Genomic DNA, 27,506 nt, shown 5'->3' with positions numbered 1-27,506 from the left:
TCCACTTCATTTTGGAAACTGGCATGGCTTTTAAATCTTCTGCGCACATTTTATCACGGACATAATCCTAGCTTAACTGCAAGAATTCCATCTTTGTTGCTACACAAGTGGCTGGTGTCGAGTTCCTTAATGAAATTTCTTCAAAGAAAATTTAGCACTTTCTCGTGTCTAGGTGCATCATACTTATAATGAGTATCTCTGCAAAGTAGGTGCATTACTAACAGTAAGCATTAGACTATCAAAGTTCTTCTTTTTCTTCTTAAATGAATCTTCAAATCCCGAAGTTTGATCATAACGAACAGTAATAGACGAGCCTTCAAGAGTTCAATTATCCTATGAAGAATCGGGGAGTTACACCAAGTCTAAGAAAAGGACACTCGTACATGAAGATAAAGTGTGGGTCCGAATTGTTAAGTTATCGATAAAAAATCCCTTCCTCAGGATCAAGGAAAACTAAAACATAGTTCTTCTCATCTTCTCTATTGCTTTAAATCATATGATGGAGCCTAAATTTCTCTAAAGTTTCCCTCTCCATTACAGAAATAGCCCCTAATACAGTAATATCTACCTAATCCAACCCCTTAGGAATTCTAGAAGGCATTATGTTAACTACAAAATGAGATATAAGAGTTGGTACACCTACAAAAGAAAAACAATTAACTCAACATGTGCAAAAGTACAAGAAGTCGATCACAACAAAAAAGAAGTCAAGATCGTCTTCAAGAAGTATAATCAAACAACTTTCGCGATCCTTAAGGATGGAAAAGGCCAGGAAAATGGCTGAATTCACATATTTACTAGTGGCATTGTCATCAAGGGTGACAATAATGCCACTCAGCGGCAAGGTAAGCCCTAAGATAATGCATTGTAATAAAGTTCAACCATGCACACTAATAAAGTTCAACCAAATAATATCATCTTGTTAAAAACAACATTTTCAATCACAAGTACTTCCAAAGACAGCATTCTTAGAAACAACATTTCTAGAAATTCGAAGACAATCTTTTGAAATAAAATTTGGCAACAAAGTAATCACCAACATTCAAGAAAGCCATAAAAATACAAGAAGTAAGAACTAATATGTATAAAGAGAGAAAAGAAGAGAAAAACACCAACATTAAAGAGGAAGAAGCAAGAAGGCAAGGAATATGTCTTGAAATAGAAAGACAAAGTTGAAACACTAACAAAGAAGAAAAAGAAGAGTTTTTGTGTGAATGGAAAGAAAGAAGAGAGAAAAAGCGAAAGGCTAGATATATATATAGCCATTAATTAGTAGTGGTAAAAAGTAATATCTTGTTTAAATGATGCACAAAATTACAAAAAAAAAACTCAAAAGGTACACGAATAGATACAAAAAAATGAAGCGAACAGTCTAATTGAGTCATGTCATGTTGTCCGATGACATTTGATTCAAATCATGTGGAGAATGTTGACTTACTTAGGTAAAAAGTGCTGCACTTGTATGACTTCTCAACTAACTCATTTGCAAAAAGCAATAGCTCGACATACTTCCTTGCTCAAGATTCGACTTCAATAACTCACCTATGAGTAGCAAAAACTGTTCATAACATGGCCCAAAAACTATAGCCCAAATAAACAAATCCAATTTCACAAAGGACCCATTGAAGCGCAACAACCAAACTAGTCCAAGAAGCCATACGGGTTAACCTGTCCGATGTACTCGAGGTACGGATGTTGTATCCCGTGTCCGACCCGACTTGCATGACAAGTTAGACCTTATTATCCACTACTACAGATATTATCCACAGCTTAGCCAGTACCCCAACGTGGGATCACTTCCCAAATACTGAGAAAGAAACTACCGACTACAACAAACGGAGAGGCCGAGGAGTGATGGCCAAGTTATTACCTACTTCTATAAATACCTCATCAAATTTAGATATTTCTCAATCCCGATTCACATAAGCCTACTTTAAACATTTTTTAATTTAAGCATCGGAGTGTCTTGAAGGTACCCCCACTACCGTCTAGGCGAGGACATTGGACAATTCACCTTCCGGATGAACAAGTCGAAACCTTCACCCCTATGATGCATGGATACTGACATGGACACGGAACACGACACGACACAGGACATGCCGACACACGAATTAAAATCTTATAAGACACAGGGACACACACACACACACACACACATATATATATATATATAAAGTATTTTTTAGATAAATCGTAATAATATTTTGATATTTTATTGATATTAAAACTTAAATTAGTTTTTAATATTTTATTTTAATTATATAAAGTATTTAACATATTTTTTAAAAAATAAAAATATATACTATTTCTAAATCTATTTCAAGAATACATGTAAAGAATAAGGTTGGACACGCTGACACATGATGATATTTAGGTGTGTCTAAACATGTTCCATAAATAAATTTTTATTTTTTTATTAAGACACAATTAGACACTATAAACAGTGGCGGAACCAGAAATTTCATAAGAGGGGGGCCAATTAAATATAAAATATAACAAAAAATTAACAAAATATGATTTGTAGCATATATATCAAAAAAGTAATTATATTATATAAAAGTCAATGTTCAACTACATACTTTAAGATTTTGATATTTTTAAACTTGCTCGACGATGCTTCATGGAACTAAAATCATCAATTATCATCTCTGAAGTGAATTTTGAAGCAATTTCCTTTTCAATATATACAATCATACAATCTGCTAAAAATTCATCTTCCATCTTGTTTCGAAGCCTTGTTTTAATAATCTTCATAGCTGAAAAGGCCCGTTCAGTTGTTGCTGTTGTCACAGGAAGAGTCAAAACAAGACGAATTAATCTATCAATTAAAGGATATATATTTGATTTTCCTGTCTCTGTCAATTTTTGACACAATTCAGCAAGAGTAGACAAATTCTGAAAATCTGGAGCTTTAACCACATCAAGTTCATAATGTTGTAACTCATAATCCAATTGAATCTTTTCTTGCTCAGAAAAATCTAAAGAATAGAAATTCTTTACAAGATTGCATATGTTGCAAACACTGAATAACTTGAAAGCATCTTTAGGATCTAGAGATGTACTCAGTATGAGGAGCTCGGTTGCTTGCTCACTAAATCTACTATTTAGCTCTTTCAATTGAAAATCTATCACGCTAGTAAAAATGTCAACACGATAGTGGTGTTCAACAGTGACAACATCCTTTTTACGACGAGACCGAATTATGTCACTAAAAGAAGCACCCATATCAGGTATCTGAATAGCATGATCATTGCAGAAAGAACTAACTTTCTCCAAAAGTGCTCCCCAACTACTATCTCTTAACTGTTGAATCAATGACTTTGTACTAGAAACCAGATGCATAGCATTCAAAATGTCTTGAGATTTTTGTTGCAATGCTTGACAAAGTTTATCAGTGATTCCCATGATTTCTTTCATCATATGCAAAATGAAAACAAAATCAAATGATAATAAAGATTTAAGAGCATAAGTAGCATCACCACGTTGAGAATATGTAGATCCATTAGTAGCCAAATCTTCCTGAAGTTGTTGCTCCAAACATACGTAAAAGGCTACAAATTGAGTTGAAGTGAGAGCTCCACCTGGTATCTCCTGATCTTTTTAATGTGCCAATTTGATTTGCTCCTCTTCCTGTTTCAATTTGATTAGTTGCAACTAAATGGGAAATTTCAGTTGCATAAGCAGATCGTAATTCATCATTGCGTTTGCAAGAAGAGCACACAACATTGATAATATTACTCAAACTTTGGAAAAAAGCATGAACATCAACAACTTCTTTAGCCGCAGCAACAAGAGCTAGCTGTAATTGATGAGCAAAGCAATGAACATAATATGCATAAGGACATTCTTGAATAATTAAAGCTTGTAACCCTTTCCACTCTCCACGCATATTACTAGCTCCGTCATACCCTTGACCTCGAACATTTTGAATGTTGAGATTGTGATGAGATAATGCAGAACAAATCTCTTGTTTTAGAGTAGCAGAAGTAGTATCTTTGACATGAACAACATCTATTAGCCTTTCTTTGACAAATCCATGCTTATCAACAAATCTAACAACAAGTGCCATTTGTTCTCTTCTAGATTCATCTCTAGCTTCATCAACAATCAAACAAAACTTTGCATTACCAATCTCATTGCGAATTTCATTTTGCACCTTTCTAGCAAAAACATGTAGAATTTCCTTTTGAATAGAAGGTGATGTGTATATTGCATTTTGAGGAGCATTATCCAAAACAACTGCATCCACTTCTTTATTGTAAGAAGCTAATAATTTTAACATTTCAAGAAAATTTCCTCGATTCTAAGACTCATGACTCTCGTCATGTCCCCTAAAAGCACAAGCTTGAAACGTTAACCATTTGACAATATTAATAGAGGCTTTAAGACGCAATCTATTGCTTAAAACTTGTTGTGAGCTTTGCTTAGCCAATACTTTGTCAATGTGACATAATTGATTAAGCAAATCTTTACAAGACTTAACAGCAATATTATGAGGAGAATTAAGAGATTTACCCACATGAGATAAAAATGCACAATCCTTTCCATTATTCACTTTTTTCCAATTGCGAAATCCTCCTGATGTGAATGGACTTGATTTTCTAGAAAATAAATAGCATGGAAGACAAAATGCAGCATCCACTTCTGGCGAATATTCTAGCCAAGAAAAACTCTTAAACCAATGAGCTTTGAAACGACGAGGATGACTTTCTAGACCAGAAAGAGGGTACTCATCCATAATAAATTGATATGGTCCAAACTTTATGTATGCTCTACGGATTTCATCTTGTTGATTGATAGGATAATTCCAAATTTGCGGACGCTTTCCGGGATCACGCATCAATGTATCAATATTAACTTGATCTATTTCAGTCCTTGCTATTTTGGAAGCAGGGGGTTGAATATCTTGCTCAACAAGTTGTGTCACAGGTTGTTCAATAATATTTTGAACATTACTCAAACAATCTGAAGCTGAATTTTGTTCATCATATATTCTCTCTTTTCTCTTGAAAAATGAGTGAATTGTTTTCATCTTTGACATTTTTAACTTAACTTGAACTATCTAACAAAAAAAAACAAAAATAATTGCATATATATTATTTTCTTAAAAAAAAATATTAAACCTATTGAGCAATAACAAATAATTTTAGAAACACAAATATATAATAACCAAAAATAAAGTTATTGATTACCTGATTATTTTTTGTTCCAAGTCTCACAAAAAAATAATTCTATTGAGTTTTGTCCTCACTTCAATCTTTGAACACTGTCCATTATAAAAAAAATAAATTAATTATTTTAAATAAATAATGTAAATAATACTTGACATTGTCATTAACTTAAAAAAAATTGAAATATACCTCTTTGAATCTTTGTTGTGCATTCAATGGTTAATATTTTGTTGTTCACTTCTCTTCAATGGTTTTTCTTCGTATGTCTTGTTTTGGTATGGAAAGAAAATTAGAATGAGAAGAGTAGAAGACCAAAAGTTTGGGAATCACTAAAAGAGAGAGAAAAGTGGCGCTATGCCTATGATAGTTTGAAACAAATATTTGAAAAATGTACTAGGGTTACTTTAATTAATAGTATGGGCTTGGGCTAGTATAATAGAACCATTTTTATTAATTATTAGAATGGGCTATTTGTTAACAAGAGCAACAATAATTCAAATATCTAATACATAATGCAGTTTTTAGTTTTTTTAATTTATAAAATTTTGTAAGTTATATTTTTTTTAATATTATATATAAAAAAATTTAATATTATTAATTATTACTATTTACTATTTTTTTAAAAAAAATTGGGGGGACCATGGCCACCTTAGGTCCCCCCGTGGATCCGCCACTGACTATAAACACGTGTCGAACGAGTGTCGATGAGTGTCGTATCTAAAATATGTCCAACACGCAAACACAATAACTTAGCAAAATATCCGTACTTCATAAATTACCTAAACAAATCCAAATCTCACGTCTAAACTCAAATTTACCTTGGTTTTAGTTATTACCTCAGAATAATTTTCTTCTTAGATTCTTCATAATATCTAGCACAACGCGTAAACAATACAACACACGAGCATAAAATTAATTAGGTAACAAGTACTTTGCTCTTCTGACTAATGATTTCATTTCAAGTCCAAATAAAGAATGAAAAATAAATTCTTACCGGAAGATTTTTATCCCATTGACAGAACCCGAAGTCGTGCGAAGTTAATGGATTCCTAATAACAAGATCTGGATCCAGCTGGTTCAATTTTTTTTTTTAAAAACAAAACACGTCATAGGTTTAGATAGTTTATCGTTTTATTCCTAGATTTGAAATAATATTTATCTTCCGAGAAATTTATCTTATATTTATCGTAATGTGTCTATTTTAATTCATCCCTCAAAGCTATTGACTAGCTAAGAAGTGAGGACCTTACACTCGCACCCAATTTGGATTATTATAAAAGGATTATTATAAAAGTTTGACTTCGGGGAAACATCCATTTACATAAGTAGCCAGAAAATATCACGTTTTTATTATGTCTCAGAAAGTCGTTCCTTTAGTTTCACATTCATATTCAAGTCTCCTTCATCGATGCCGGGGAAAAAATATCCATATTTTCCGCGTGTGAAAATTACCCCATTGGTTCCGTGATTTGATTTTGGTCTTCCCTCTTTTTTTAATCAAATAATCCGCTATCTTGCTCTATTATAAGTTTGTCTTCATTGACATTTTGATTTACTCTTCTTTTTATTTTGCTTTCTTCTTCTTCTTCGAGAGTCAAGTAGTCACCAAAAGAAAAAAAAAAGGCCTGTTTTGCTTGTTTCAGCTTGACATGGATTTGCAAATAACAAAGGAAACAGAGTCATCAGACACTAAAGATTCTACTTATGACAGAGAAGCTGAGATAAAAGAATTTGATGAATCAAAATCAGGAGTTAAAGGTCTGGTGGATTCCGGAGTGAAGAAAGTTCCACGAATGTTCCATTGCGGTGAACGACTATCGGTAGCCGGCGTCGAAAACTCGGCAAGCGACTCAAGATTAAGCGTTCCCATTATAGACCTCAGAGGACCGCACAAAGAAACAGTTACTGCAATTCAAAGCGCATGCCGCGAGTGGGGGTTCTTCCAGGTAATCAACCATGGGATTCCTGTCAGTGTTTTGGATGAGATGATTGATGGAATCCGTAGGTTTCATGAACAAGACACTGATGTAAGGAAGCAATTTTACGGCAGAGATACTACGAAGAAAGTTATGTATTACTCCAATACAAGCCTCTACAGGGACAAATTTGCCAATTGGAGAGATACTGTTGGGTTCTCCATGGCTCCTGATATACCTAAAGCGGAAGAATTGCCTGCTGTATGCAGGTAATGACTATAAATCTATAATTGGGTGATACCGTCGTTTTCAGTTTTTGCTTGGATAGTTTATCTAGTTTTGATATGGTGACGGTTAACTATTCAAAATAAAAATTTGAAGTTACCAACGCACTTAGATTTTAGCTGAGAATGAATCTGAGATTATTTGTTAAGATGTTAGTCTTTGTTAGAGTGTTATTAATTTTTTTTTTTTTGGTGACAAGGGTACAAATTTTTAATAATAAAAATAAAATATTAAAAAAATAAAAAAATTTTAAAAAGTTATAATTTATATTTTTTTAAATATTTTATACATAATAAATAAATAAATATTTTTATATTATATTTAAACATAATTAAAAAAATTATATAAAATATTTAAATATAAAATTATTTTTATTTTTTAAAAAATATTTTAAAAAAAGATAATTTAATTTTTTTTTAAAGTTCACTCAAACAAGTCTTTAATATAGTAGAACTGAGAATTTATCAAATTAAGCTGAAATAAAATGAAATGATTTAATGTATAAATTCATCAAATCCTTTACTTTTGATAGAATTTGATTTGTTAAAAACTTAAAATGTTATTTTTACCCCCTTAGTATTATTAATATAAAAGAGAAGATTTAAAAAAAAGAATGAGTGGAGGACTGGAGGTGGTCTAGCAAAAGTCTAAGGCTAATTTTTTTTATATTGTTTAAATATATGTGTAATATATTATTATTGGAAGATTGGGTGTTTTTTTTTGATATGGTGTTTTATTCAAATCGGACGGTCCGATTTGTTTGAAGAGAAAAATAAATTACAAATCGGAGGGTCCGATTTGTTTGGAGAAAAAAATTAACTACAAATCGGAGGGTCCGTTTTGCATTTTTTATTTTTTTTATTTTTTAAAATAAAAATCGGACGGTCCGATTTCAACATTAAATTTTTTTTTTTCGAATTCACAAATCGGACCGTCCGATTTGTGATTGTTTGTTTGAAAAAAAAAAATAAAACAAACAAATCGGTGCATCCGATTTGTTAATCTCATACCAATGTAAAACACACTTCTGTTCCCACCTTCTTGTTATACACTTCTCTCTCCCACATAAAAAATAACAAGCGAAAGTCTAACGTACTGTAATTTGTGGTAATAAAAAACTATGTAATAAAAAGGATAACAATAAAAATTAAGTTATTATATCTAGTTGTAAATCAAATTAATTTAAATCTTATATAATTAATTTTAAATAAAATAATTGGTTTCCAATATAATTTATTTTAAATTAAATTCTAAAGATACTTTATTCCGAATACGCTCTATAGGTTTTACTACATTTATTAAAAAAAAACTTCAAAATTTTTTATTTAAGATATTTATTACCGAAACTCATATATTTAGAAACTTTAATTAATGTTTATTAGAAGTACGATTTTACATATATTAATCACCGGGCATAATGTATAGGTTACTGGTATATACAAAGAATTCTTGTGTAACATATTATACTAAGCAAGCAACAAGAACTACCTTTATAGGCTTGTTATTCCCTCTCGCAAAAAATAATTCATTTTTGGAATATATCTGAATATAAAAAGGACAGCTATTTGTAGACAGCAGGCATAAAAATTATTGTGAAATGATTGCACGGAAAGATTTCAATAATTAAAAGAATAAAATACAAGATCAGAACGAACCATTCTCACAATATTAAAAAAAAAAAAGGATAAACTCTGGTTTTTTATTTAATATTTAAAGATAAAATTGATAAAAATTAAAATTAAGAATATTTATAAATTTTATAAAAAATATTAGAGGCAAAAGGTAGATTTAATCTTAAAAGAATCGTACACAATGCTATTCATGACTGTGATATTTAATAATAATTACTTTTTTATACTAAACAAATTATTAAAAAATTGTGAAATTTGAGGTCTTGCAGAAACATTTTGTTGGAATATTCAAAGAGAATAAAAGCATTGGGGTCTACAACTTTTGAGTTATTGTCGGAGGCTCTTGGCCTTAATCAAACTTACCTCAAAGAATTGGGTTGCTCTAAGGGAATTTTTATTCAAGGTCATTACTATCCAGCATGCCCCGAACCTGAACTTACTTTGGGCACTACTAAGCACACGGATGCTTGCTTCCTCACTATACTCCTTCAAGACCAACTTGGAGGCCTTCAAGTTCTTCATGAGAATCAATGGTTGAATGTTCCTCCTGTGCATGGAGCTCTTATTATAAACGTAGGAGATTTCCTGCAAGTGAGTATTTTCGCATTATCATCATCATCTATTGTCATTATTATTATTACTAATTATTATTGTTACTGTGATTGTTATTTTAGCTGTGATTTCAAGTGACTGTTGTTTTGTTATTTTAATAACTAAATAAACCAATTACAAAATATGTAAGAGTAGAAACAAGTTAGGCTAGATTCAGGCTTCATTCTTGTCTAGACTTATTTTTTGTTAGGTTAGGTCAGTCCAGATCAAACACAGTTCGGTCTATAGACCACTGACATGACAATAGACTACTAATAGGATACTTGGCCTTCTTTAACCCCTACAACTATGGTCGATCGTCACATGACTTTTTTCATGTGTTTGCATGACCATGTGACTGCCTAAACTGTACTATTTTAGTTCAAAAAGGTATATTGCATAATCAATAAGATTTATTATTTTTGTCAGTGTTTAGGCAACACAAAATTCTAAATCTTAGTTATATATTAAAATTTTAACTTTTAAACTTTAAATTCTAGTTGTATAAAAATAATATGTTAAACTAAAATATTAATTAATATTAATAAAAGGTGTTTCACTAGTCATTTCTCTAATTTAAATATGAAAAATGCTAGAGAGACAATAAAATATATTGTTTTTAACAAATAGTTTGTCAACAATATTTAAAATTATAAGTTAAAAGTATGTTATTAGATTGTTAAACTAAAAAAATTATAATAATAGCTAATAGTTAAAAATAATAAATTATACTAGTCCTTGAGCTTTTCTCTTTAAATATCACATAAATTGTAATGTAAACATACACAAAAACTTACTTGTAAATCATGCATATCGATCATTTATGTAAAGTTTGAATTGAGTCAAAAGAATTTATTACACGTCGATGATGGAGTTGTCAAAAATACAAAATTGCTTCTGTATTCTTTAAATAATTCTACTCTAATTTTTTAAATGTTTTAGAAAACATCTAATAAAAAACAAAATAAAAATTTCTTATTATATTAATATGAATTTACTTAACTTATGCCTTAAGAGCATATGTTAAGAATATAATGATAAAAAATTTTAAAGTTTTTAATGTATTCAATACATTAAAAATGTAAAAAAAGTTTACTTTTTTTAATAACTTTTAGTCAAATATTTCTTTTTATAGTGTTTTTAAAATGTATCCTTAAGACATAAATTAGCAAATTTTATATAGTAATGTTTACAAATAGTTAAAGTACGATACCCAAGTTTTAGAACCTTAAAAGAGATATGTCAATCCCACACCTTTTGAGATTGTGGTCATCTATGAAACTAAAAACTAATCTCGCATAATGAAAAGAAAATTGAGAAGCTACAAATTTGTGAATTGGAAGATTGATAACTTGATTGGGAAAACAGGAAAAACAGTTCTAGCCTGAAAAAAAGACCTTAATCTCGAAGTTATTGCAACTGAAAATTATCATATGGCTAAAGATAAAAGAGCATCTAATAACTCTTTATGGAGATTGATGAGTGTTCACTTAAGCTATTCGAATAAAAAAAAGGCTTAAACAATTCGAAGTGATTTCATCAATTATTCAACAACTATCCAAAAATGTCATTGTTTTCGGAGACTTTAATACCATTGTGAAATAACAAGAGAAGATGGGAAGAGGACTTAAATCATGGGCTATGATGTTTGATTTTACTAATTTTATTGATGAAAATAGATTAATGAACTTTGGCATGGTAGGGATACTATTCACATGGTCAAATAAAAGAAAGGGTTCAAAGCATATGGCCAGGAGATTGGACAAAATGTTCGCTTTAGGAGACTAGTTGAATATCTATCCTACAACTTCAGTGATTAGATTTTTAGAAAATAGGTCTGATCATGTGCCACTCCTTTTGGATACTAGTCCTCAAATGGAGATGTCCAAGAAAAGATTCAAATTCTAAAAGTATTGGTGTAGAATGGAAGAAATAAAGAATATTATCACTGCTCTCCAGGGTTCAAGGTTTGAGGGTTCAACAATGTTTATTTTTGCATAAAAAATGAAAATGTGTCGTCGTCTTAGTTCTTTGGCAATAGTCATCTAAATTCAATTCTAAAAAGAAGATTGAGAACCTCCTTAATAGGATTGAGGCAGCAAAATTTATTATTTTTAGCAAATAATTTGTCAGCAATATTAAACCTTACGAGTTAAAAATTTGTTATTAGATTGTTAGACTAAAAGAATTGTAATAATAGCTAAAATTACTAGTTAAAAATAATAAATTATGCTAGTCTTTGAGATTTTCTCCTTAAATATCACACAAATTATAATATAAGCATATACATAGACTTGTTTATAAGTTATGCATATCATTGATAATTTGTGTGAAGTTCGAATTGAGTCAAAAAAATTTATTATATGTCAACGATGGAGTTGTCAAAAATACAAAATTACTTCTCTCTTCTTTAAATAACTTTACTCTAGTTTTGCAAATGTTTTAGAAAACATCTAATAAGAAAACAAAATATAAATTGCTTATTATATTAATATGAATTTACTTAACTTATGCCTTAAGAGCATATGTTAAAAATATAATAATAAAAAGCTTTAAAGTTTTTAATGTATTCTATATATTAAAAATGTAAATAAAGTTAATTTTTTAATAACTTTTAGTCAAATATTTCTTTTTATAGTATTTTTAAAATGTATCCTTAAGACATAAATTAGCAAATTCTATATAATAATAGTTTACAAATAGTTAAAATACAATACCTAAGTTTAAAAACTTTAAAGAGATATGTCAATCCTACTCTCTTGAGATTGTGTTCATCTATGAAATTAAAAACTAATTTTGCATAGTGAAAAGAAAATTGAGAAGCTGCAAATTTGTGAATTGGAAGATTAATAACCTGATTAGGACATGGGAGAAATGCTTCTAGCCTGAAAGAAGACCTTAATCTTGAAGTTATTGCAGCTAAAAATTATTATATCGCTACAAAGGTAAACGACGCATCTAATAACTCTTTATGGGGATTGATGGTGTTCATTTAAGCTGTTCGGATAATGAAAGGTTTAAACAATTTGAAGAGATTTCAAGAATTATTCAACAACTACCCAAAATATCATTATTTTCAGAGACTTTAATGCCATTGTGAATCAACAAGAGAAGATGGGAGGACAACTTAAATCATGGGCTGTAATGTCTGATTTTACTAATTTTATTGATGAAAATGGATTAATGGACTTCAGCATTGTAAGGAGACCATTCATATGGTCATATAAAAGAATGGGCGGGTTCGAAGCATATTGACGAGAGATTGGGTAGAATGCTCGCTTTAGGGGGATAGTTGAATATCTATCCTACTACTTCATTGATTAAATTTTTGAAAAATGAGTCTGAGCATATGTCAATCCTCTTGGATACTAGTTCTCAAATGGAGAAGTCCAAGAAAAAATTCAAGTTCCAAAAGCATTTATGTAGAATGGAGGAAATAAGGAATATTATCACTGCTTCCTGGGGTTCAAGATTTGAGGGTTCAACAATGTTTATTCTTGCATAGAAAATGAAGATGGGTCATCATCAATTAGTTCTTTGGCAATAGTCATCCAAATTCAATTCTAAAAACGAGATTGAGAACCTCCTTAATAGGATTGAGGCTCTCAGAGAATCAGGCATTAATGGAAGAGACAAACTAAATGAGTCGGAAAAGGAACTTAAAGTAGCTTATTCCAGAGAAGAGAGCTATTGGAAAGACAAAAACACTAAATTCTTCCATCAATCCTACCAATTACAGACTTGGAAAAATAAAATTTGAAAATTGAAAAAGAATGATAGAAGTTATACCACCACTCATGGCAAGATTGCTATGGTTGTTGAGGACACTACAAAAAAACATTGAGTATTGTCAGATTTACCAGCAGAATAATGAAAATAATCCGCAGGTAAATTGATTACCATCGAATTTTGCATCAGATTGTATTCGACGGTATAAACCTCTCTGTTAAATATTTATCGGCGAATTTTTTTCGGTGGTAACTTGTGGTGAAATTACTAGCAGAACACGAGGTTTAGGTAACAGCCATCTGATGCCGGTGACTGTCAAAATTTTTTCGACGGTAAATGTGGTTCCAAGTGTTGAAACTTTGTGCTTGATTACCATTGGATTTATCCCTCGGAAAATCCAATGGTAGCTCTAATTTTTTTTATTTTTTTTAAGAAAACCTTGAAACATCGTTATTGTTGGAAAATTTTTTATGGTAAATTTGACTAAAACAACAATTTTTTTGTAATTTTGTTTTTCAATCTATAATGGACCACGAAAATTAATAATTGATAGTCAATTCCTAGTAATTAAAGTATAAATTAGTAATTTATCTAAAAAAAAGTGATTTATACATTATCTAAAAGATCAAACATACAGTATAAAAATATGAATGAAATAAAGAAATACATAAGATAGAACTAAGGCTAGCGCTAACATGCATTGTAATTATATGATCTGACTAAAATAAGGTTTAAGTATAGAACAAACTAGTTAAACTATATTTAGGATAACCTTATTTAGATTCATCATCTTCTTCCTCTGGCTCATTATCCTCCTTTTCTAAGGTAATTTTCTGATCATCGAACTCATATTTTTCTTCTTCGTCTCCATCGACCCCCTCTTCTTAAAGATGATCGTCCTCTAGTGGTAGTGTGTCGTCATCTACCTAGCCAATGATATCATCATCCATAATAGCCGACCTAAGGGTGATCGGATCACCGATGTCAACCACCATTTTCGAAGGAGTTAGGTCATAAACTTGGTAAGGTTGTTGACCCTCTGCCTATTATACTTGATGTGACCTCTTGGCTTAGTCTTAACCACAACATCCCAATTAGACTTGCATGACCCCGGATAAGGCAAATAATATACCTGTCGTGCATTTTAAGGTAGAATAAAAGGTCTTAATGCTTATATTTTCTGGTTACATTTACTTCAGTAATATTGTACTCCTTATGTGTTCGTGTTTTGCATCGCGAACTTCGATCATACCATTCACATTTAAACACACACACCTTGTATGTAGTGCGACAAAAAAACTCTAATTAAATTATCTGGTGCAACACACCACACCAATCAGCATGACCAATGCCTGCATCCCCACAAACTTAGACTCCGATATTATCTATTTTCTCTCCCATCGATTGTAAAGAATGCAACTGATATCCATTAACACTATATATTAGGTAGCGTGTGCCCTTATTCATTGGGTCCCAAATGACCATTCATCTTCACCATAAATCTGTGTCAGCAGAACACACAATCCTAATAAGTCATCATGTGACAAAATAAAACACAGGTTTCTATTACAATTTTCCAAGAAAATATGTATGTGCATCATTGAATTTTCTGACATTTTGCAAAAATGTAACAATTTTGTGACACTGTAACTCATGCATCAGTTATGGAAATTGATGTTCATAATCCATATCTCAATTTATTCTCTAGCTATGCTTTTAGAGTCATGCACTCTACAGAGCTAAAGTCAACCCATAAACACTTCACTCCCAAAATAATATAATGTGAAACGTCTAGAATTAACACCTAGTATTTCTCCAACAACCAAATTAATCCATAGAATTAAGAGCTATATAGTTATATATACTACAAATAAGCCAATCACAACTGTTTCTCAATCAGATAAGAATTACTAAGATTAAATTTAATCACAAAATAGTAGTGTGAGTCACATATTGAGACAATTACAATTCGGTATTAATAGTGTCTAATGAACAATTCAATTACTAGGTGGAGTAATAATTATTAAGATGGTACCTTTTGCTACCTAACTTTTCATAATATACCATCAGAAATCAATGCTGCCAGACCCCAAATCTCATCTGGTTCAAGCCACCATTAGCGTTTATGAGGATATAGCCATTGATATTTGCATCTAGCCCTGATGAAAAAGAAAGAAAAAGGAAGAGTGAGAAGAGAGAAATCACAGAATAACCCACTACATAATACGAGATAAGAGGGTACTTGAGTCATACTCTTATGATTTCTTGGCAGTTCTATGCATTGAGTGAAATTGTCACTGTTGGGTTTAGACCAGATGCCCGACTCCTGAATGAAAATGCAAACTTTATAAATGAAAAAGAATAGACATCTCTAAACACAACATATACTACAAAGGGGATTTAAGACTTACTTCGGCCATGGCAATCTCGCTACCAATTACTCCTGTCTCTACCATCTTTAGAGTTCGTTCAGCATCACCTTCTCCATCCCAATAACCATAATCAATGGAGCTTCGGTCCATTATTAATCTAGAAACAGAGCCAGATAGTTCCTGATAAAAGGGTAAAATAATTTGCTTAGTAATATAACTTATCCAAACATCACACCATCCTCAGATGGATAAAAATTGAAGTGATTTAAGGAGACTCAAATCAGATCATGAACTATCAACTATATAGTTCTTAATCCACCTTAGTGTGAGTTCTGCAACTCATTTATTAAAGATGGCAAACTAGTATGGTAGACACTGTATACAACATTGATGATAAAATAATCTGCAACAGTTTAGAAAGTGAAGCATTTCTAATAAAGTAGCTACTATCCAAAACTAAAAGTGTCCAATTTCTCTAATAGAAAGGATAATTCCACAAACAACCAAACAAAGTACAAGCACCACAAAAATTAATCAAATAGAACATGTTCACCAAACATAGCGTCTTCGCTCGCCAACAAAAAAGTTGATTAAACAACTTTGCAATGCTCCAAAATTTGGCCTTCGACTCATTAAGAAATTATATATACTTTGCATCTTAAAACTTAAGATTCCTACAGAAAACGGAATCCCCCCAAAAAATAATATTAATAAATCATTCATCATGCTGGCCACTCCTAGAAAGGAAATAATCATGCCAAAAAAGGCAAGTAAATCCCTAAAAGTCAGGGGCAAAAAATAGTTACTATTCACAATCCCAAACCTAACATGCAAAAAACCAAATTGCAAAGCTCTGTCTCAAATAAAAAGGGCGCTGTCTCCACTAATCAAACCAAGAGGAATGCTCCAATTAATCAAAAAGGAAAACAACAAGCAACTCTAGCTAAGCCTAACTTTCATGAAACAAAAACAGCAGCAGAATAGGTTCTTAATAAAAGCAGGGATAAATAGGGAAACCATCTGGAATGTTGGAGAAGCTTTAGCTATATGCTGAATGATCAGTATAAGGTGTACAAAGAGGGAGGTTATGTGCCCCTAGCAGGTGAGGATAAAAATCTTACCATTAGTGACATGATGAGTTCCCATGGGGATGCATCTTCTTTAAAGGTGGTTCAGCAGCATCCTTCAAACACCTTATTTTTTATAAATTAGATTATGCTTGCTACCTAGGTGGAGTAACAAATTGAATGAGAGATTAAAATAATAAAAGATTAGAGAAAATTCTGAAACAGAGTAATTCCAAACAAAATAGAGCATTAATGAGACCGAAACTTTCAAGGTTTATCATTCAGTTTCCTTTGTATCAAACTATTCCTCTGATTTCCATAATTTGGTAAAAAAAAAATAAAAATCAAATTCAGAGAAAACTAATGCTCAAATATCGTTAAAAAAATATCAGATTCACACCAGATATTTTTTTCCTTAAAAGAAGCAGTTCAGGAATCAACACAGATACTAAGAACTAAAATGGAAGAAAACCCAAATTATTAAAAAAAAGTGCAGAAAAGAAATTCAAACTATATACCTAATCACTTCTATGTACTGAACAGGACTGATTTCTTAAGAAACAGAGATTCGAATTCAGCAGGTGAAATTTTGCAGCTGTAAAAATTGGATTTTGGCTTTGATTTCTTGGACCCTTTTATGAAAATATTTCATGGAAGATAAAAAGGAAAATACTTGAGAAGTTGGTAATGGATGGCAATTTATGGTTTGTGTGAGCGAGGGAGACAAAACTAACCTTCGAGCAGCACCACGAGCAGAACCGCGACAGAGAAGCGAGCAGAACCGCAAGAGTGAGAGGTGAGCAGCACAACGACTAGAATGGTGAACTGGCAGGAATGGCGAGCTGGCTAACACAACGACGAACCTGGTTGCGATCATGAGCGCGAAGGGTGGCGACAGTGAGATAGATGGCGGCGTAATGGTAGTTAAGGTTTTCTGGGTGCAATGAAGGGCAGTGATGAAGATGACGATGGAGATGGATGAATGACGAAGGCTGGGTTCGAGAGGATGAGGCTGAACGCTAAAGATGGATGAACGACGCCAAGGCTGGGTTCGAGAAGATTAGGCTGAACGCTGAAGATGGATGAACGACGCCAAGGCGAGAAGATGAAGCTAACTGCGCCTTAGCTTTTAGGGTTTGAAAGTGAATCTTTAGGGTTTCATTATTTTTAGTTAGTGTATTGTTATTATCATTTTTAGTTAAAAGTGAATTTGATAACAATGTTAAGTTAGTGTGTGTTGTTGTTATCATTTTTAGGGTAAAAATTGACAACTTAGAATAAAAAAGGTTAAGTGTGGGAAAAATAGGCGGGAAATTAAGTTTTAAGGGAGGGAACTCTATCGGCACGTTTTTTTACGGTGCCAAAATAAATACAGTATAGCCACGCTTTTTAAGCGTGTCGGTTTTTTTCTATAGCCACGTTTTTTAAGCGTGGCAAAAAAAGGGGTGGCCAAATTTTTAATAAGTGGCCACCTTCGTAAAAGCGTGCCGATTTCTTTCTATCGCCACGCTTTTCAAGCGTGGCAGTAAAAAAACGTGGCCAATTTGCAAATAATGAGCAACGACGTAAAAGCGTGCCGATTTTTCTCTATGGCCACGCTTTTTAAGCGTGGCAGAAAAAAGCATGGCAAAATCACAAATCAGTGGCCACCCTCGTAAAAGTGTGCCGACAGGCCTTTTTTCTTGTAGCGTTGGGTACACAACCTAATAAACCAATAAAAACACAACTTAGGTAATGTGTACCCAAGATAAGGAGCAACTGAAAAAAAAGTAGATCGACTACACTTAGGATATGGTACAACTACATAGTTGTACACATCCAAGATGTTGAGTACCCAGATAAGGCCAGAAAGTAATTTTGCCCAGTGTACTCCAGATATGGTTAGTTTGGTAGTTTATCCCAATAGAATTATAAGAAACAGTGAGAAAAGAATCATATTTGAGTGTAATTCACATGTGATATTACACACTTTCCATCTTGATTTTCTAGATGTGCTAAAAAATGTCATCTTGAGCAACATAGGGACAATAGGTTCTAAGGACGTTGTGAGAGTTGCATATAGATTCCTATCAGCTCTACCAAATAGAGAGTTTCTTAACATGATAATTTGGGTCAAAGCTGATCAACATGTGAGCATAATGTTTGATATACATGTTTGGATAACGTCATAACATGTGATAGAGTGGTATGTTGTGCGATTCATAACCTAGGTGGTAGTTATGGGTCGTCCACTTAGATCCCACAAGCAGTCCCAGTAATGGAAATACCGATCACTTTGCCAAACCTCATGATCATGTCGAAGAAGACAAGAGTGAATTTGATTCAAATTACGTTGCTAAAACCAGGTCTCTAACAAGAGTGACTCTTCTAGGAGAGTTATTGTAGCCTCATATGTGGGGAAGTGTATTTATATTCCCATGGTGGTGGAATTGCTGCTACGCGACAAGAGCCATATATGGCTTGAGTCTATAAGGTCCTGTCAGTGAAGTGTGTGTGGGGACCCAAGATGTGGATGGATGACCTACCTTATGAATCAACTGGTCACTCCTACCATTATACTGATCTCCCAGGTCGTCCATAACATCCCCAGGTGCACGTATAAGGTCATATAACTCGTTGAATGATACCCATTAGGGTGTGTTCAGGTCAAGATTAGTATGATCCCATTGTGACATGTCCCAATGCTGTTGTGCTGCTGTTGAGGAGGAATCGTATTGTTGTTCCCCTGAGGTGGACTCTGGCATGAACTCCATCGCAATGTCCGCCAAATGCCTAGCAAAGAAGCCAGACGATGGCATATCCTGCTATGTTGTCATTGGAGGATCCTTAAGGATATCCTCCTAGTATACATACTCAACCTTCTTTCATATGACAATTGACCATCTGTAGGTGCATGCCTCCCTCGCTGATTCCAAACCTTCTGAATTGGTCTCTAAATATCATATCTGACCTGCCTCCTTGCCTGTTGCTTGCAATCTGAAATATCCCGTGGAAGGTTTAAGACATTTCTCTGTCTCAAAACAGTCAGGAGGATGTCTACAAGCAGGACCGCAACTCTCGGATCAGCCAAGGTGCCCTCCCAAGATAGAAACCTAACTCGACATGCTCCATGCCACCATTTTAAGTACTCCTGTGTCGGTTGAGGATTATGGAGATCGTCAATGATCACCATATGCTACTACTGGCCATGGGCTCTCTGATGATGAGGATTTATGTCGGCTTAGAATTTTTCAATAAAAATTAAGTATTTCGTTGTAATTCCAAACTGGCAATAGATCCTCACATCAAAGTTTAAAATAAAGAATTGTCACAATCCAAATCAAATAAATGGGAGTTTTAAGTCTCGGATCATTTTTCCTAAGAATTGCAATGAAGTGTGTAATTATTGGCTATGAGGGAATGGAGGTTGATAGCAATAGACAAGAAATGTAAATAGTAAGAAATTAAAGAAACAAATAATGACTAAATATTAAAAGCAATTAAACTCAAGGTAATTAATCAAGAGAAAGAAAAATTCAAATGCTAGAAACCTCTTGGTAAGGATTGAGAGTTAAGGTTACCTATCGTAGCCATTGACCACAAACATATGATGATTATGAAGAGTTAATCTTACTTTGTCAACCCTAACATTGAGGATAAGTCAAATAGGCATAATTGATCTCAATTCAAAAATTCGAGCCTACTCACTAATTAGCTTAGTGAAAGACTAGCGTTAGTGGAAACCAAATCAACTAACTACCCTAATATATCAATCAAGAATGGATATCAATGGCTCAAGGTCACCTAGGTCTTCAATTCCAAGCCAAGAGTATGGAAGACTACACTAAAACTAGGCCAAGCATTTTATCAAACACTTGGTGTGCATAAAAATAAAATCATATAAAATTGCAATAATAATAAAATCTAAAGCTACCAAATGCAAGAATATAATAATAACAACTCAATTAAATAACAATAAACAAAGAAACATCAAATTGCATTAATAGAAATCCAAATTCAACAATAGTGCATGAACATAAAAGTGACGAAATAAAGAAAATAACAAGTAAAACTAAGAGAGAAAAGATGTAATGACAAGAAATTGCAAAGAAAACTAAATTAAAGCAAGTATCAAAACATAAATCTTAGAAAAATTTAACTAATCTATCTTAAATTCTAGAGAGAAGAGAGAGCTTCTCTCTCTAGAAATTACCTAAAACATGTTTTAAACTAAACCTAATTACTCTTCCTTTGTTCCTTCTTGAATTAGACATGAAATAGCTTTAGAAACGAGTTGGATTGGACTCTGGAAGCCCAAAAATCGCAGCCACCGTTTTGCATTTAATGAAGTCACGTGCCAGGACTTGTGCGTACGCATAGGTGTGTACGTACGCACACTCGTTGATTCTCTTCTCGTGCGTACGCACGCATCACTGTGCATACACACACTTGTTGAAAAGCTCCAAACTCTATTTTTTCATGAATTCTCCACTTTTGCATGTTTTGTCCTCACTTCTTCAATCCATAATTGTCTTACAAGTCTGAAATCACTCAACAAATACATCAAAGCATCGAATGAGATTAAAATGAATAAAATTTAGTAATTATAAAGTCTAAAATGCAAATTTTTACTTTCAAGCACAATTTAAAAAAAATCATGAAACTATGCTATTTCAATGAATAAATATAAAAAAGTCAATAAAATCCACTTAATTAAAGCAAATAAATACCATGAAATGTGGATTCATCACTCTTCACAAGTCATAACACTTGCAGTGCACCTAAGGCCACCATGTATTGATATTGCCGCCCTAAGCCATCTTAAACAGAAACTTGTCCACATTGACCGGGTCTTCTGACTAGTACTGTTGACTCGCAAGCTATCTCTTGACCTGTCCACATGATGATACTCTACAGGCTATCTCTTTATATGACCATTGGCACTACAGCTCTCCATGTACGAATCTCCCTAGCACTTCTAATCTAGTCAAGATCCATGTGATGTTGCTGGGAATTATTGTAAGATGTCCATCGGAACTGAAAAAACATACAACCATCTAATCAGCCATGGAAGAGCCATATATGTAAGACATTAGAAAGCTAAGCGAATCGTACCTCATCAAGTCTGAAAGCATCCAACCTGTGTCACAATCGTAGTTAAATATTAGATAGGGCCCTCTATTTTATGAATATAATCATATAATCATATGACAACATTAGTTAGAACTTAGAAGAGAACATTAAAAAATGTTAGGATAACAACATTAATTAAGTATTCAGCAAAAAGAAAAACTTCATCTAAATTTAAAAAATTAATTAATCATCTTCTAATGATCTCCTCTAACTAATTAAATAAGTATTTTATGAATATAATCATATAAGAACATTAATTAGTAATATCCTAATATAATTAAATATTCAATAAAAAAAATTCATCAAATCTAAAAAAATAATTAATTATCTTTTAATGTTCTCTTTTAACTAATAGTCTTCTAGCTAATAAAATAATTTAATTAAAAAAAACTATTTTATGGATACTGTTCTTGCTGAGTTTGGCCGGTGTATAGCTCGTCCATCGATGAATGTCTTCAAGCTTTTCGTCGGGATGAGTTATACGTCGGCAAGGAGAGAACAAGGGGGTGGGTACCTGCAAAAGACACTCCGACGCTCAAGTCAGTAAGTATTTAAGAGGTATATAATAATTCTATGAATATAGAATGTTAAACATGAAATAGAACTTATCATGTGTTATGTTGTGTTTATAATAATTCTATGAATATAGAATGTATTCTGTATTATGTGATATAGAACTTATCATGTTACTCCCTGAGATTAGATATAGAAGATTTCTTTTATAGGCATAAAATTGATGAATAAAATTGATGTTATGACCGTTTGGTCATTAAGATAGAAATGATGGTCATTAAGTCGGTAATGAAGGTGTCAGTTACAAGCAAAAGAATAAATGATAGTTAACGCCGAGTTATAACTCATAATGTATAATAAAGACTGAGTTATAAGGTGACGGATTACAGCCCCCAAGCTTTGTCCGCCGATCATATGATCCAGGCTAAGCTTAGAAAATAAAATGAGTTATAACTCGGTTAAAAGATGAGTGAATAATGATATGGTGAGCCCCCAAGCTTAGTCGGGTTATTATGTCGGCACTTATTCAAAAAATAATTGAGTGATAAGAGTCGTTCAATCAAGATAGTTGTGTGGGGGATATTTTTCCGCTTAAGAACAATTTTAGCATTTGATTGTATATGAACTGAAAAGTTCAGAGATAGATATCCATTGACGGAATCGATTGTATGATTCGAGGATATAATGGTTAATTGTCTTGGGAATTTTTCCAGCCCACAACAACTTATTGATGAATTTCTCGCTCAAAGCAATTAGTTATTTGAATATTTATAATTTATAGCGAAGGTCTGACATGAATAAGATACATTGAGAAACTGAATATGTACAAAATCGTAACGTATATTGAATAATATATATTGTAAAAGTAAAAGAGTTCAAAGTAGAAAAATATACCTTGAAAGTTGATAGTTATAGAGAAGAATATGACATATATAAATGTCATACATGTCAAATGTGAATATCTGAATTTTGTTTTATAGGATATGCTTTAATTTGATAATAAAGCAATAAGATAACAGTCATATAATAATATAATAAATTTTGTTTAGCTATGAGGTATATTTCTTGTGCAAAAGTAACAAATTTGCATGTTTGTAACTATTTTTTGTTTAATAACTTTCTGCATTAAACAAATAGTAAAATAAAATTTAATAGCATAAAATAAATAGTGTAATAGTTATATACAATTGATATATAATTAATTTTTTGATAGAATCCAATTTTAAGATTTAAACTCATCATTATTGTCATTTAATTGTATAAATGAAATTATTAAGCAATAGAATATAATACATAATGAAATAAAAATGCAATTGACATGGTTATTATATGTCATTATTGTATAGAACATATATTGAGGTTTGAATATAACTAATAAATCAGTAAGTATTAGTTACTCAAAATATAAATGTAAAAGTATGTTGAATAAAATATATAATTTTACTTGTGTAAATAAAAAACTTTGAAAAAAATAAGCAAATTTGATAAGTGAATTTGTGTTCGGATTGATTGAAAACCGAGTTTTTTTTCGGATTGATTGAAAGCCGAGTTTATTCTCGGATTGGTTCATTAATCGATTATGAGATGTGGAATATTATGATACGTAAAAATGAAGCAATTTGAATGTATAAAGTATGTACTTTATAAAAAGTTACGATAGATTAAAATTTGATAAGAGGTATTAAAAATCTTAAACAAGATTGTTGAGATTGGTTCAAAATTTGAATGTAAATCAAGTTTTATGAATCTAAGGGGAGTGGGAATGATTTTACTCGTCCCCACAGACGGCGCCAATTGTTCTTGCTGAGTTTGGCCGGTGTATAGCTCGTCCATCGATGAATGTCTTCAAGCTTCTCGTCGGGATGAGTCATACGTCGGCAAGGAGAGAACAAGGGGGTGGGTACCTGCAAAAGACACTCCGACGCTCAAGTCAGTAAGTGTTTAAGAGGTATATAATAATTCTATGAATATAGAATATTAAACATGAAATAGAACTTATCATGTGTTATGTTGTGTTTATAATAATTCTATGAATATAGAATGTATTCTGTATTATGTGATATAGAACTTATCATGTTACTCCCTGAGATTAGATATAAAAAATTTCTTTTATAGGCATAGAATTGATGAATAAAATTGATGTTATGACCGTTTGGTCATTAAGATAGAAATGATGGTCATTAAGTCGGTAATGAAAGTGTCAGTTACAAGCAAAAGAATAAATGATAGTTAACGCCGAGTTATAACTCATAATGTATAATAAAGACTGAGTTATAAGGTGACGGATTACAGATACAATCATATAACAACATTAATTAGTAATATCCTAATATAATTAAGTATTTGGTAAAAAACAAACTTCATCTAAATTTAAAAAATTAATTAATTAATGATCTTCTAATGTTTTTTACTAACTAATTAAATCCAACGGCCATAATACATTCACTAATTAATTAAATTAAAATAATCTAAAATATTAATATTCTAACACGTCTTCTAACTACTTAGATCGAATTATTCTAATAGATCAATTAATTATTTAAATCAAGTTAATGTAAAATGTCATTATTTTAACACATTTTTTAACTAATTAAGTCAAAATATCTTACCATATCAATCAAAACTAAATAAATCAAAATATCAAAATACGTCATTGTTAAGTAATTAATTACTTGACATAAGATAAGAGAGAGACAAACCAACCTTAAAATATAATGTCCTGACTACGCATCACATTGTATTTTGTTGGTTGATGTTCCCAGAGTGCACATATGTATTGTCGACCTATAATAGTACTTCAAAGAACTTTAAAAAAAATTTATCCCAAACTTCCAGAATTTGTAAAACAGTTCTAAATGAACATTGATTTCGGCTACACTTTATATATAGGTGCAACCGTATGTATCTCAGATATTAAGATTCGAAAACTAATACGACCATATTTTAAGTGCACATATTTCATTTTCGCATTTATTACTTGTCCGATCCCGCATATACCGGGAATTTGTAATATCTTTCTTGTTACTTATTTTGGTGATTGAATATTGAAGATGTGTTTTTTTAGTTTTCCGGGTCTCGGTACGTTGGAAGAAGCACATTGCTTAAAAAAAATAAATTTTTTACGCGTTATACATTTTAAAAAGTAAAATATTTTAATTATTTAAATAAAAGAATCCTATATTTAAGCCATTTTTATCAAAAAATAAACCTCAGATATTCACTGTAAATATTTAATCAACTTCCCTTGCTACATTTGCAGTTGATAACAAATGATTGTTTCGTCAGCGTTTATCACCGGGTCTTGTCAAATCATAGAGGGCCAAGAGTTTCAATAGCTAGCTTCTTTTCAAATTGGCAGGAGTGGGACCAAGTTGAAGGCAAATCCAAGACTTATGGTCCAATTAAGGAATTGTTATCCCCAGAAAACCCTCCTGTCTATAAGGAAACTACCATCAAAGATTTAATGGCGCACCATTTTGCTAAGGGGCTTGATGGGAACTCTACTTTGCAGCATTTCAGGTTGTGAAACGAATATATATTTTAGCCCCAAAATAATAAACCACAGCCTAAAGGGAAACTACTATAAAAGATTGGGTGGCACATTATTATTACTATTGCTTTTTACATATGTTAGAGTTTTGGAAAAATTTTAAATGTATCCGAAATACACGGATATTTTAATAATTTTAATCGTTAATTTTAATTAATATATTATATATATATATTTTTATAATTAAAATTATTAAAATATTAATATATTTGGTATATTTAAAATTTTTTATTTAATTTTTATAGTATTTTAAAAAATGTATATAATTTATAATGAATTATAATATACAGATTAGTATTATACAGAAATAATAAATATTTTTTTAGAAAGATTATTTGATTGACACGTGAAATGATAGGTTTTAGTTTAAAATAAGTATATTTATTATGTGCATGGCATGTGATAAGATTGAAATTATAATTTTAAATTATTTTTTAAATTAATTTAAATTACAATAATTTGATTAATAAAAAAGTAACATGTTATGTATTGTTTATTTTTTTAATCTAATATTAATTAAATTAACTCTAAAATAGTTATTAATCAGTTTTAATAATCTACTTTCTTCAATAAATCAGACATATATACTGAATATGATCATAAATAATATAGTAATAGTTAAATCTACCAACAAATATATTGGCTGTTATCACACTATAAAACAAATTAAATATAAAAGCTATTAGTACTTATAAATTTATAAAATCGCATTGTCTTTGATTCGTGCAAGAGTTTACTTATCAAATAAACTTAAAATATGAACAAAAATATGTATAAAATAGACCTATCATCACTTAAAAGAATAATAAAAAATAATCAACTTATCTTATCATCCATGAGAACTATTTCTATGTAAGTGATTTTGTTCTTATCAAATTTGAATGAGACTTTCCTTAACCTTATAATTCTTGCCTTTATTTTTTAAATTTTTTAATTACATAATCTATTGATAGAATCGTAGTTAGTAGCCCTTAAGTATGAAAATAGTAAAAAGAAAAAGATCTATGCCCGATGATATATATATATATATATATATATATATATATATATATATATATATATATATATATATATATATATATATATATATATATATATATATATATATATATATATATACACAAAAATTATACATGGTAATAATTAATAATTATTTTCAATGGAGATACTTGTTACAATTAGCTAAAATTTATGCCATTATATTTTATTAATATTTATGATTAATTTAATAGAGATACTTACTCGATATATATGTTATTTACATTAATTATATGCCAATATTTTTAGGAAAGAACTAAAAGAGGAGATATATACATATATATAATATTATTGTTATATAGGAAGTATACATTAATTGCTATATTTTTTTATTATATTATACAACTTAAAATTATAGTATCACGTTATCATTAATTTTAGATATTTGCTATAATTATATCAAATTTAAGTATGACTCTAAATAAATAAAATAGATAACATTCAATATTTTTTTTACATTCAATATTTACTGTAAATATAAAAAATAAAATAATTAATGAAAAAATATGAGCAAAAAATAAAATATATTAA

General features: G+C 31.1%; 4 protein-coding genes across 5 annotated transcripts; 1 reads left to right on the top strand and 3 right to left on the bottom strand.

Annotated features, from left to right (window-relative positions):
- Nucleotides 1-609: 609 nt before the first annotated feature.
- LOC140184130 (uncharacterized) lies at nt 610-3,405 on the bottom strand. The gene is made up of 2 exons (XM_072234420.1): nt 3,022-3,405; nt 610-639 (listed from the first exon to the last, which is right to left on the bottom strand). The coding sequence occupies exons 1-2, from the start codon at nt 3,403-3,405 to the stop codon at nt 610-612; spliced, it is 414 nt and encodes a 137-aa protein (XP_072090521.1).
- A 97-nt stretch (nt 3,406-3,502) lies between these two features.
- Nucleotides 3,503-4,282, bottom strand: LOC114927568 (uncharacterized). The gene has a single exon (XM_029297595.1). The coding sequence runs from the start codon at nt 4,280-4,282 to the stop codon at nt 3,503-3,505; it is 780 nt and encodes a 259-aa protein (XP_029153428.1).
- A 2,421-nt stretch (nt 4,283-6,703) lies between these two features.
- Nucleotides 6,704-26,105, top strand: LOC112796788 (1-aminocyclopropane-1-carboxylate oxidase homolog 1). The gene is made up of 3 exons (XM_025839403.3): nt 6,704-7,356; nt 9,273-9,594; nt 25,647-26,105. Exons 1-3 carry the CDS (start codon nt 6,821-6,823, stop codon nt 25,911-25,913), a joined length of 1,125 nt encoding a protein of 374 aa, XP_025695188.1. The 5' UTR covers nt 6,704-6,820; the 3' UTR covers nt 25,914-26,105.
- Nucleotides 13,891-20,270, bottom strand: LOC112796789 (O-fucosyltransferase 35). Of its 2 annotated transcripts, none has more exons than XM_025839404.3 (6): nt 17,497-20,270; nt 16,817-16,921; nt 15,735-15,875; nt 15,577-15,649; nt 15,359-15,482; nt 13,891-14,825 (listed from the first exon to the last, which is right to left on the bottom strand). In XM_025839404.3, exons 2-5 carry the CDS (start codon nt 16,826-16,828, stop codon nt 15,397-15,399), a joined length of 312 nt encoding a protein of 103 aa, XP_025695189.1. In that variant the 5' UTR covers nt 16,829-16,921; nt 17,497-20,270; the 3' UTR covers nt 13,891-14,825; nt 15,359-15,396. The 2 variants fall into 2 exon arrangements, with proteins under 2 accessions (XP_025695189.1, XP_072091672.1); XM_072235571.1 differs by having other exon boundaries at nt 16,817-16,878.
- Nucleotides 26,106-27,506: the final 1,401 nt, after the last annotated feature.

The sequence above is a fragment of the Arachis hypogaea genome, chromosome 4 (genome assembly GCF_003086295.3).
Source record: "Arachis hypogaea cultivar Tifrunner chromosome 4, arahy.Tifrunner.gnm2.J5K5, whole genome shotgun sequence".
Classification (NCBI taxonomy): domain Eukaryota; kingdom Viridiplantae; phylum Streptophyta; class Magnoliopsida; order Fabales; family Fabaceae; genus Arachis; species Arachis hypogaea.
The sequence above is the reverse complement of the archived record's forward strand: the minus strand, read 5'-3'. Positions and strand labels throughout refer to the sequence as shown.

What these genes read in the sequence shown, in the direction of transcription:
- LOC140184130 (XM_072234420.1), bottom strand. Translation starts at nt 3,405, where the DNA reads ATGGGAATCACTGATAAACTTTGTCAAGCATTGCAACAAAAATCTCAA. An exon ending in ATGCTTTCAAGTTATTCAGT is followed by an intron (nt 640 to 3,021) that starts GTTTGCAACATA and finishes TTTCTTTTGTAG; the next exon opens with GTGTACCAACTCTTATATCT.
- LOC114927568 (XM_029297595.1), bottom strand. Translation starts at nt 4,282, where the DNA reads ATGTTAAAATTATTAGCTTCTTACAATAAAGAAGTGGATGCAGTTGTT.
- LOC112796788 (XM_025839403.3), top strand. Translation starts at nt 6,821, where the DNA reads ATGGATTTGCAAATAACAAAGGAAACAGAGTCATCAGACACTAAAGAT. An exon ending in GAATTGCCTGCTGTATGCAG is followed by an intron (nt 7,357 to 9,272) that starts GTAATGACTATA and finishes GAGGTCTTGCAG; the next exon opens with AAACATTTTGTTGGAATATT. An exon ending in ACGTAGGAGATTTCCTGCAA is followed by an intron (nt 9,595 to 25,646) that starts GTGAGTATTTTC and finishes CTACATTTGCAG; the next exon opens with TTGATAACAAATGATTGTTT.
- LOC112796789 (XM_025839404.3), bottom strand. An exon ending in GCGAGATTGCCATGGCCGAA is followed by an intron (nt 15,650 to 15,734) that starts GTAAGTCTTAAA and finishes ATTTTCATTCAG; the next exon opens with GAGTCGGGCATCTGGTCTAA. An exon ending in ACTGCCAAGAAATCATAAGA is followed by an intron (nt 15,483 to 15,576) that starts GTATGACTCAAG and finishes CTTTTTCATCAG; the next exon opens with GGCTAGATGCAAATATCAAT.